Source organism: Pyrus communis, chromosome 7 (assembly GCF_963583255.1).
Source record: "Pyrus communis chromosome 7, drPyrComm1.1, whole genome shotgun sequence".
Taxonomy (NCBI): domain Eukaryota; kingdom Viridiplantae; phylum Streptophyta; class Magnoliopsida; order Rosales; family Rosaceae; genus Pyrus; species Pyrus communis.
The window spans coordinates 25,477,339-25,489,286 of NC_084809.1; the positions used below are offsets into that span (position 1 = coordinate 25,477,339).

Genomic DNA, 11,948 nt, shown 5'->3' on the forward strand with positions numbered 1-11,948 from the left:
CATTAATTTACTGGTAGACTATAGTCGGAGAAGACTTCGTTGTTGGAGAAATAAAATTTCATTTTTTCAGGAATACTATATAATGAGTGGAGAAATAGCATATTAGAGATTCGTTTGGAAAGCTTTGTATGTGCAAAGTTACGCGCTTTGTTTCTGTAGGCTTGGGTCAGTTTTTGCAGGAGGGGATTTTGAAATCTTGATTTGTATATTTGGCTATGTGTAATTAGGTTTGATTACCTTTCTTGTAGTACACACAATTGTAATCCTATTTATAATTTTTTATGGAGAAGAATACATCATACAGAAAATTCACATAAACTATTAAACTAAGCAATTGATGATGAAAAAAGTGGGTTTTTTTTTCCTTTAATTAAACAATATTATCTACACTAAAAGGACGGGAAAGTAGGCTAAGCCTCACACTCAACTAGTTATAATAATGTGGTTTAAATTCGCCTTTGACGATAATCGAACCAGTACGGATGAATTTAAGTTTCACTAATTTTGAGTTTTTCCTAAAAAGATTGTCCAAAAATGTATATCAATTTCAAACAGGGAGAGATGGACCTCATACGCTGTCCTCACGCACCTTGAGTACAAAAAAAATAAAAAATAAAAACTAAAAACCAAAAAAAAAAAGTGGTTATCGATCAGACTCTAAAACTCTTAAAAATGTCCCAATCCCTATCTTGTTGCTATAATAATCTATTGACAAACCAATTAAGTAAGGATTAAGACACAGCCGGTTCATCTTTCCAACTTCAAACAACTTCATTATACTTTGAAAGGGACAAGCCCTCAAACTTTGACAAATATCAGCACAAATTTGACCACTAAACTACATGACCCCTAATTGTGATGGAAGGTTAATATTAATTATCTGCCTAGCTAAAGTAGACTATCAATTTAAACCACATTTGTAAATTGTGTGATAATGTTAGGAAGATCAAATTTTTAAATCAAATTTGTAAACGAAATGATGTGTCACCAATAAAAAATAAGCATGCTAGTCAACACTTAATTAAGAATTCAATCATCAACAAGTAACAACCACATCATTTGGTTTACACAATTTGATTTAAAAGTTCGGTCTTCCTAGTATTACCCGTAAATTATGTGATGTGTCATCAATAAAAAATAAGCAAGTTGATCGATACTTAAGTAATACCTGCATAAATTGTAATTATGGTTAAAAAAAAGGTGTTGCATAAAAATCACTTGCGAGTATATTTTTTTTTCCCTTGATAAACTGGTTGTGAAAAGAGCCTTACATAATTTTGATTTTATTTATTTATTATTATTTCTTTAGATGGTTTAATATGCTAAATTTGGACAGTTGACAACAATTTCATTTGTTTCCAAACATTTTATTACCACGATGACATTGCTAATCACTCTCCCTGATTTAAGTAATTTTGTCTACATAAGTATGGAGTCCAAAAAGTGGCTAAAATATTCTTAAAATTGACAGTGACTGAAATATTGTAAACAATTTATACAGTCCCCGCTTGGTATAATTAGTACTTTCAACACTCTTCCTGGCCACTCTCTAATTCTCCAACATCGGTTAGTTTATTCAAGCAATTTCTAACCATATATGCTCTCCCATCCCCTCAATTTGGCATGGGTCTAATGAGGTCACATAATTCCATGGGACAAAACAAAGTAGTGTAGCCGGTTTGGCACACATAGTTGTATGGTACTAATGAATGTTTACCTACTTCGAATAGAAGAAGTCGGGAATTGAATAGGATCCACTACCTTATTCTAATCAATCTAATTCTTGATTTTCTTTAGATATTGAAATACGGACTGTAATGTGGAGATCACTACACGTATTCTGTACGTATGTGGAAGTCATGAATCGTAATAGTTCCAGTAACTACGATCAATGCAAGTATTGAAAGTCCAAAAAAGTTTGATGTAAGGAACTCAGTTGCCAAAATTGTTTAGCCTACTGATATTTCCTTTCCCTCTAAGTAATTGTAGGGCGAGTTAAGGATTCAAGTTACTAGAAAGAAATTCAGCTTAAGATGCAAAATCAAGCAGAGCTATTGGGTTCTTAGTTCATACCTTTAGCAGGTGGCAGTGGCACTGCTGCTGGATTGTTTATGGCCGCTGTTGTGGCGGCGGAACAAGTCGGGGGCTCGGAAGTTTGATTTGGGCAGTGACAAACAGTCTCATTCAAATTCCAATCATAACCACAAACACCCTTTGAACCAACACACTCGTCACATTTTCCACTATCCACCTTATACTTCACCTCAAATCCTTCTTTCACTGCAGCTTCAAGTGCCGTCACGTTCAGTATACTGAATATTCCGAAACCTATAGGATCACTAATCCGAACAACCACTTTTTCCTTACAAATCGGAGTGCCCGGGACAGCTGCAGGTACTGCAGCCACATTCGCGTAGGTTTCGTTGTCGGGGCACTTGAAACGTCCAGCTGGCGAGCTAGAAGCACAATCATAGAGTAACGTGACGTCCGAAGAACCGGAAACATAGTCGAAAAGAGTGGAATCGAGTTTGGTGTCCCCAAACTTCGGTGAACAAATTTTGTCATAGTAGTCATCTCTCACAACTTTGAGTGTCTGCTCATCTTGGTTAATCTGCAACAATCTGTATTTGACCCTCATAATCTCAATGGTGGTAACATCATTCGAGCATGCGAGCTTCAGTTCCGGATAGCCACAATTGTCCGGCCTTCCATCTCCCCAAAAGGGAAATCCCACTTTTGTGATGCCTCCACAGTTAAACGTTTTGCTACAAGTTGTGTACGAATCGAAGCTTGAGGAAAAAGGAATGCTGATGAGAACAAAGAAGGCGAAATGGGATGAGTAAGAAGGCCAGGAATTCATATTTGGGGGAAGAGAGTGTTTGATAGGAATGAAATGAATAGAGTTTGGGAGTTGTGGTTGGAGGTGGGGCGACACTTACAAGGAAGGAACTAGAGATGAGCTAGTGACGTTATGGGAAAAGCTTATTCAAAGATGGGGATCATGGGACAAATTATGAGTACTTCATGAGGTTTTGTTGACTTATTCTTTTTTAAATACTTTATATACAATAGAGAGTTCTAGAGTTCAAAGGGTGTTATTAATTATGGGTATTCACCATTCAGGAATCGAAGCTTATGGGACACGAGCCATTCTACTCAACGATTCAATAGTTGATTATCTTGGTTTGACTATTTAATACCAAATTATCGTTGTTTCATTTTACTTTACGTGTAAATTAGAAGTACTATGTTCGACTCTTCTGAATAGTGAATACGATACTAAATATAGTTAGCCTATTGTGCATCTTAATTAGCCGAACTCTAGAACTCTTGATTGTATATAAAGTATTTAAAAAAGAATTAGGCAACAGAACCTCATGAAGTACTCATAATTTGTCCCATAATCCCCATCTTTGAATAAGCTTTTCCCATAACGTCACTAGCTCATCTCTAGTTCCTTCCTTGTAAGTGTCGCCCCACCTCCAACCACAACTCCCAAACTCTGTTCATTTCATTTCTATCAAACACTTTCTTCCCCCAAATATGAATTCCTGGCCTTCTTACTCATCCCATTTCGCCTTCTTTGTTCTCATCAGCATTCCTTTTTCCTCAAGCTTCGATTCGTATTTAGTATTGTAATTTGTCCCATAATCAAACTATATTTAGTATTGTAATTTGTCCCATAAGCTTCTCACTTATGGGACAAATGTGACGAGTGTCTTGGTTCAAAGGGTGTTTGTGGTTGGAATCGTATAGCTATTAGATTTCTTTTTCCTCAGGCTAACTATATTTAGTATTGTATTCACCATTTAGGAGAGTCCAATATAATATTTCTGACTTATACGTAGAGTAAAATGAAACAACGATAATTTGGTATTGAATAGTCAAACCAAGATAATCAACTATTGAATCGTTGTGTAGAATGACTTGTGTGGTTTTGTTGACTTGATAAAATGTGTCATTTAATGCAAGGCAAATATTCTTCACCTCTGCGTGTGATTTTATCGTTTGGGTTATCTGCTACAAGTCAAGCCAAAATAATTAAGTACAAGCGTTTCCCAACAAGCAAAAAGACACAGATTTTAATGGCCTCACAAATTACATCGCGTCGGTTCATCCAACTCCCACCAATCTGATCACGTACGGCCTTGCAAGGGTAGTTGGCTCTTAATTAGAAGATATTTAGGTGGTATTTAAGAGGTATGTTGTCCTTCTTTTTATTTGTTATTTTTTATTTTAGAAATATTGGTAAAAATTAACTCACACCAAAGTGTAGAAATATTATTATTTCCCGTCACTTTCTTTTGATCACACTCACTACAAATATCATTAAGCATAACGTGAAATAAAAGCTAAAATTTGAAGAAAATAACTCATATGGAGCAGATCTACAAATCCTAGCAAACACAACCCAAATTCACATAGATCCATCATTGTCAGGAGCACGTATATTTAACTAAAAAGTATAAACATGTATGAAACGAAAACTAAAAAGTAAAAACTCTAGCTACATAATTCTAAAATATTTTGTATTACGATTTTCCAACCAACTTAACTTGTGAAATTAAAAGCATTCACAAAGACTCGTTTCGGGCTTGGACACTATACAGCGGATGCAATTGAAAGAGAAAATAAGAAAATTGCTACTTATCTTTTAAGACGAATGGTATAGAAAGGAAAGTGAGAACGTGACATTTTGGGGTTCGTCGCGTGTTGACAAATCTTTATCACTTGGAAGTGGTTCTTGCTCAGTTGCTAGGGTTTTGTTTTCACATTACCTCCTTCAAAATTGTGGTCCGCTCCTCTGAATTTTCTGAGTGTAAATTTTGGGCTTTGATGCTACATTTGATACAAAAGACAAACCCTTGGGCCTTCTTTCGGCAAACAAACAACAAACTTTTAGGTTTATTAAAAATGAAGTTGTCACTTAATACTACGATCTAGTAGTATTTCTCTTTAATTGTAAGTGAGAGGTTTTAGTTTTGATTCTCGCCAAAGGCGAGTTTGAATCACATTATTGCTAACACATTGTCAAGTTAAGCTCACCCCTGCTTCTTAGTGTAGATAATATAGTTTGTTCAAAAAAAAAAAAAAAAAAAAAGTTTCTCCAGTACACATCACCAAATACCAATACCTGAGAAGCACTAGTTCGGCAAACTGGTGCCGAACTCCTGTGACAAGCAACTTGGAGTGGCTCCAATACGGCTAAAAAATGGAGCGGAGCGGCTTGGAATGGCTCGGATTCTCCAGATTTAGTTGACGCATGACTGAGTAATTAGCAGTGGCGACCTCACTCGCGATGAAGAAGGCCCTTGACTAAGGGGCAGTTTGGGATTCCTGTGATTTAAGAATAATCAATTGAAGGTTAAAACATTTGAGCTTTTGATAAATTATATTTTTAAAGAGTATAAAATCAATGTAAAAATATTTGGTAAATTTTAAAATAAGGAATATAATTGTATATAATGACAAAAATAGGTATGATATGAGGTGGTGCCAACAATAACTATGGTTGCGACATTGGTTGGATTGATAGTGGTGGTTGTGGTAAAGGTGTTGGCAATGGCGGTGGCAGTGTTGGTGGTGCTGATGTTGCTAGTGGTATAAGGTTGGTGGTTGCAGTTGTAGGTGGTAGACTCGAAGGACGTGATGGTGGCGGTTGTTATGAAAGTGGCAACGGTGGGTATCAATAGTGGGATGTGGTGGTTGGGGTGCAGAAGTGACAATGGTGGTAAGGGTGGTGACAATAGAGATTGTGGTTGTAGTTGTAGCGTTTATGGCGGCGGCTGCGGGAACGATGGTGGTGGGAATGGCAGTGGTGGATGTTGTTGTTATTGTTGCGGTTATGGCTAAAGCGGTGGTGACGATTGTGGCAAAAGTGATAGTGCCAATGATGGTGGTGTAAGGTTAGTGGTAGGTAGTAGCGACCATTTTTTTTAAAACTAATGCATTGAAAATATTCACTAAAGGCTCAACTTCATTGATTCTAAAAGTAGCTTTTAAAAACAACTTACAGTTACTTTTAACTGATGTCTGGAAACCATTGTTTTAAAATAAATTAGAAAATTATAATCTTTTTATGTTAGGGCAAACTAGTCCTTTTCACATCAAAATTTAGACAGAGGTGCTCAATATACTGGGGTTTGCAGACTTGCACTTGTATGCACAGAAGTTACATATTTTTATTTCACATTCAATTGAGAAAACATTTCTCAAAGGGTTGATATTGACATATTTTCATGTGTAAACAACAGAAAACAAGAGAAACAGGTAAAAAGGAGACTAAGACATGAACCCACCACCCAAAGATTCATGTGATGTGATATGTGAGTCCTTTACAAACAAAACATATGATTTGATTAATTCTAACTAATAACCAATATCATTGACAATCCCATTCAGCTTTCTTTCCACCACTTCTGAACAGATTTTGCCCATCATATGGTAGAAGGCCAGCAGATCAGACAACTGCTCCACTGACATTTTCCCCATCACATCCCTTGCCAGTCTTTCTCTCTCCTCATTCAACTTCAATCTCTGTTTGTAGGAGCCTGCATTTCTCACTGTTGCCCCCATTTGCTTCAGTCTGTTCTCCTGCTGTATGCTCAGTGCTGTGTTGGACTGCAGATGAGACAAAAATAAAAAAACACATATTTGCATCAATATAAAGTTACCCAAATGAAAATATCAGACACGAGTCCGTCCGATCTAGATGACCCAGTGATTAAAGAATCTTGGTTGCCCACCTTTGAATTTGACATCAAGAGTGGAAATCAAAACACTAAAAAGCATATCTACTTAATCTCCATCATTGGTATTTAAAAAATTCAAGGATAAGTAACAAAGTATTCCTTTAGCAACTGGTAAAAAAAATTGACAAAAAAATGTAACTCACAAACTTGATAATCTATACCTCAAGGAATTCTGCTCCAGCTTCAAGTTCAGATTCTTTGATTTGATGCATACCACTTCCTAGGCCTCCTGTGTATATGTTTCTTGCAATTGAGAAACTTCTAACAATTTTCTTTCTCCTTTTCTCCATTTCCCCATCCAGCTTCAAAGATTGTGGCACTGAAGCTGAACTGTTGAGCTTGTTCTTGTAAGCAATTGCTGCCTTCACAAATTCCTACAAAATCCCATAAAAATTTCTTTAATTCCCTATTAACCCACAATTAATGATCAATATATCTCATATGTCATATTCTATACACAAATTAAAAAAAAATGAAAAAATTGAAGTAGCAAAGAGACCTGATAAGCAGATGGGCAACCAGGGTAATCAAACTCATCAGAATCTGGTCTCCTCATTCTCTCTGGATGAAATTGTAATCCCATGATAAATTTACCTTCCTCAGGATTATATGCATCTGGATCATAAAACCCTTCAATCAAACCATCTGGTGCAAATGCCATTGGCACAAATCTCTGTGCTAATTTCTTAACGCCTTGATGGTGATAGCTATTAACCCTAATCTCCATCTTCTGTTCCCCTGATTCCAAAGACTCCTTAAACCAATGGTGCAAAGGAGTCTCCTCCACCACCTTCACCACATGCCTATGCCCATCATAGTCTTCATAATTTATATGTTGCACACAAACACCATTTTTTCGATCATCAAATTCCAAGTGCTTTTTCGAGAGCTCTCTCTCGATGTCTTGGTAAAGGGTTCCTCCACATGCGACATTCAAGACCTGTGAACCTCTGCATATTCCCAAGTAGGGTATGTTCCGTTCCAGGCAGAGCTTCGCCAGCCTCAATTCGATCGAGTCTTTTTCTTTGTCGATGGCTGTGTCGCTTGCATGGAGCCTCCTAATTTCCTCCAACTCTTCAGATGAAAGGCCTGAGACGTCGACCTCAGTTTCGTAGAGAGACGGGTCGATGTCTTCTCCTTCGCAGAGGAGAACTCCATGGATGGGCTCGAAGCTGTCCAATAACATGTGCACCCCATTTACTCGGGGCACGATTACTGGTACTGCTCCATAACCTACTATAAGATCAAGATGGTATTCACCTAAAACCACATGCGCGCAAAAGATTAATTAGTAAACCGTGCATTACGATTACAACAAAACATTAAAGTAAGTGGTGTATTATCCTGTTGAATAGGTTTTCGTATCCAACGGGGCTCAAACCTTTTTGCTTCCCTAATCTAGATTAGAATAGAAATATCGTTTGTAATAAAAACGTTAAAATTATCAAGAAAAAAAGAAAAGAAAAAAGATTTGTTGTTGTTATGGGGATTGAGAACATACCCACAAAATCTACGAACTTGTTCTTGCGAAGGGTACGTCGAGAGACGATGAGGACGCGAGGGAGGATGACAGAGAGATCAGAATCCATGGCGGTGGTGCACGATCAAAGTTATTGTTGTTTGGGTGTCTTGATTAATTTAATTATTTTCAGGGTTGGAGGAGAAGAGGACGAATAAGTAGAAAGAAGTAGAGAGCTTGATTTACTAAAATTAGGGGAGGATAGGATAAGAAAGCCAGAAAAGAGCGCTATTTAAAGAAGATTGGAAGAAGGAGGGGTGTGCGTAGTCTTGGCGCCGCATACATCTCCCCAGTTCCGCCGGTTTGTTGAACAAAATTAATCAATTATATAAAAATTATTATTTCTTATTGCAATATTTATACACATTCGATTTACCTACTACATAATTGTATTTTGATATACCTATCATCATAATTAACAATTCATAACCAAAACATGTTTCATAAAAACCCAAAAAAGGAAAATACATAATTACATTATCCCTTAAATTTGATAATTAATTATAGAAGATCAAAAATAATTTATTATATAATAGATAATTATTATAGGCACTCAAAAAATATAATTGTGTACTTCAACCTTTCTATATTTTAAAAGAAAAAAAAATACTCTTTATGAGGAGTGCACAATTAAATTTTTAAAGTGCAAATAGTAGTTCCAGTATAATATTGCAATTCTTATCAAATAATTATATGGAGAGAACATGGTTTTAACGATCCTTATCAAATTATTATACCGTGCTTTTAACATAATCTTAATAAATAATTTTCATGCAAGGGATTGCCCTGGTGGTTGAAGACTTTATCCGTACAAACTTTCCTCTAGTGTAGAATCTTGTTTGTATTCGATAAAAATAAAATTAAAGAAAAAGAGAAGCCTATACGAAATTTGATTAAATATAGAATGATTATGTAAAATAAGATGTGAAGCATATCCGGGAATAAGTCAATCATTCCCCAACGCTATTCTCCTCCAAACAACATTGTATTCACTCATTCAATTGTAAATGGTGTCTTTTAAATAGTTAAATACCATATTTAAGTAGTAAATTAGAAAACAAAATCATCTCCGGACAACAACAAAAAAAAATTATACAATCTATCACCTTACTGTTGTCATGTTTTAATTGATTCTATCTTTACCATGACCCCCTTCAATTTCAATGAATGGCATCAATTTCCACACAAACTCTAGCATATTCTCTCCAGGGGAGGAGGGAGGTAATGCCTTGGGGCCACGACCCCCCTCTCACTCAGCTTTTGGTTGTAGAATTATTGTATTAATCATATTAAATAGAGAATAATTTCTCTTTAGTTCTAATTGAGTGCCCCTCCTTTCTTCTTCGTTCGTAACTCACTCTTATGTTTACATCTGGTTGAGTAACATATATTTTGTTAACTACGAATGAGTATGATATTGTTAATACAACAATAAAAGAAAAACTAAATAATAGATTAACAAAATTAGATATTTTGTAACAAATATTGTCAGAATTTGTAAACATGAGCTTGCCTTGTAAAAAAAAAAAAAAAACGAAAAAAAGGAGCTTAAATTTTTAAGGTGCCCTCTCTTAGTTAGATTTCTGGCTCCACTCTCTGAATCATACCTTTAAAAAGCTTGATTCCTTAAAGGTAGTAGTCCCTAATAATTTCTTCTTGAAACTCAGAGGAGGGGTAAGATTCAAACTTGGAATTTCCTCTACAAAATCATCTTCAAATCGAACCTCTGACCTAAAACGCTTAGCCACAGATCCAGGAATTACATCACTAGGATTCCTGCTTTCCGACGGCCGAATTCGAAAAGGAGAAAAGAAAATTATGTTGCGGATAGATTAGCAGGAATCAGTCCTTCTTTAGAGTATGGCTGTCATATTTTTTAGGCTGGTGTTGGTGGTTGATAGACCCAGATTTGTTTAGTTGTTTTTGTGTTTTGTGGGTGTAGGCCTTCATTTGTAACCAACCAAAAAAAAAAAAAAAAGAAAAGAAAAGAAAAGCGGCCTTGTTTAAATAACAAAAAACTGTAAAATGTCATTATATTATAAATTAGAAAATTAGTTTAACAATAAGTTCAATAAAGTATAAAATCAGAACTAACTTAGTAATTTAATTACAAGTATTTTATCCTTTTTCATGTATATCTGATGGCTGCCATCACTTGAAGCGTTTCCAAGAAAATATTCGAATGCAATGAACGGATATTTCATAAGAAGTACAATTTAATGGTCAGTATATTTAATTAAGTAGGCAAACTCAATTCGAATACTTCCATATTACCGTTACACACGTACATTGTATAGTTGAGTGAGTGGAAAATCGAGCAACAAATTTAAAACAGTTTTCGTTTTGGAGTTTGGATGAATGCAAGGCATGCTTTAACTTTATGTAAGAGTAATTAGCTGAGTGCTCAAAAAACAAAATTCATGCATGGTGAAACACACACACACAAATACATATAAATATACATACATACATACATATATATATAGTGAGATATGTTGCATGCGTTGAATTTTAGGTTTTTATTCGGTTCTGCCAGATCGTTGATATGTGGGAAAGGTTGGGACTTGAAGACATGGAAATGCATGCAAGTCGTGGAAGTGTGAAGAGTAAGAGGTACTGTTGATGAATTAATGCAGCTGGGAATGACGGACATTTGGCTTTCAAGTTTTGCATGGATATACTGACGTTAAGTCGATGGGTTTCAAACTTTCAACTAAGACGGGTCAAAGCTGATCAGAAGCTGACTGGGGAATATTTTAACTACTACTTCGGAATTGGAGAATTCGACAACTGGATTAGCATGCATGGAGACATATTCATATTTCTGATTTGGAGGTAACAGCCAGGGATCTACTTATTTGGTGGTGAACTTATCCACTTTGCTAGACTATTCTATTTCTGGTAATATGGAGATCATGAATTTTCTGTATATTAAAATACGTATCCTTAATTAATATTGAACGAAGACAACACATTATGTGTGTGTGTGTGTGTGTGAATTTTAAAAGAAAAAAATAAACTATAATATGAAAACAGAGAAAGTGGGGAGAAATGTGAGAGCAAAAGAGAGAAAATAAATCATTAGCGTTGATTCTTTCCTCATAATCAAATCCACTATTTTGTATACAGGTTCTTGTCTAAATATGGTGGGTTTCATGTTGGCATAACTTTAACTTGCGGTAGCAACTGGCTTGTTGTGTGAAGTGGCGGATTTAAGATTCCAACATCGGATGGTCCTAATTAAGATATGCTAGGTGTTAATTAGGACGGCGGGTTGGGACCTAGCGCCTATGCGCCTAAACGGGATCTAGATGGATTGGACAGATTTAAGTAAATTTGTACATTTTATAAATAAGTGTTTGTTTACACTTAAAAAAGAAAAAAAAAGACAAAAAGAAAATGGGGAGTTGGTCACTTGGGAAATGGAGCAAGAAAGTCTTTCTTCTTTGTTGGAATCAAAGTCCAAAGAACAACAAAGGCATGGTAGCCTTATTTGTATTCATCTTCGTCTAAATTAGATCTTTCTTCTTGGTGCAAAACTTCTGTTGCACAGCCATGATAGTCTTCTTTCTTCCACCACCTGTTCAGACTGTTTGGTGATTCTCAAATGTCATAACAAGCGCTTCTTCCGATTTTCGAATAGTCCCAAGATCACCTAAGTGCATGAAAAATAGCTG

General features: G+C 35.8%; 2 protein-coding genes across 2 annotated transcripts; both read right to left on the reverse strand.

The window, feature by feature from the left end:
• Window positions 1-436: 436 nt before the first annotated feature.
• On the reverse strand, window positions 437-3,046 carry LOC137739577 (LEAF RUST 10 DISEASE-RESISTANCE LOCUS RECEPTOR-LIKE PROTEIN KINASE-like 2.4). The gene has a single exon (XM_068479199.1). It carries the CDS (start codon window positions 2,858-2,860, stop codon window positions 2,063-2,065), a length of 798 nt encoding a protein of 265 aa, XP_068335300.1. The 5' UTR covers window positions 2,861-3,046; the 3' UTR covers window positions 437-2,062.
• Window positions 3,047-6,119: 3,073 nt separating this feature from the next.
• On the reverse strand, window positions 6,120-8,452 carry LOC137739575 (putative glutamine amidotransferase GAT1_2.1). Its single transcript, XM_068479197.1, has 4 exons — window positions 8,254-8,452; window positions 7,252-8,012; window positions 6,914-7,126; window positions 6,120-6,621 (listed from the first exon to the last, which is right to left on the reverse strand). Exons 1-4 carry the CDS (start codon window positions 8,339-8,341, stop codon window positions 6,370-6,372), a joined length of 1,314 nt encoding a protein of 437 aa, XP_068335298.1. The 5' UTR covers window positions 8,342-8,452; the 3' UTR covers window positions 6,120-6,369.
• Between the last annotated feature and the right edge of the window lie 3,496 nt (window positions 8,453-11,948).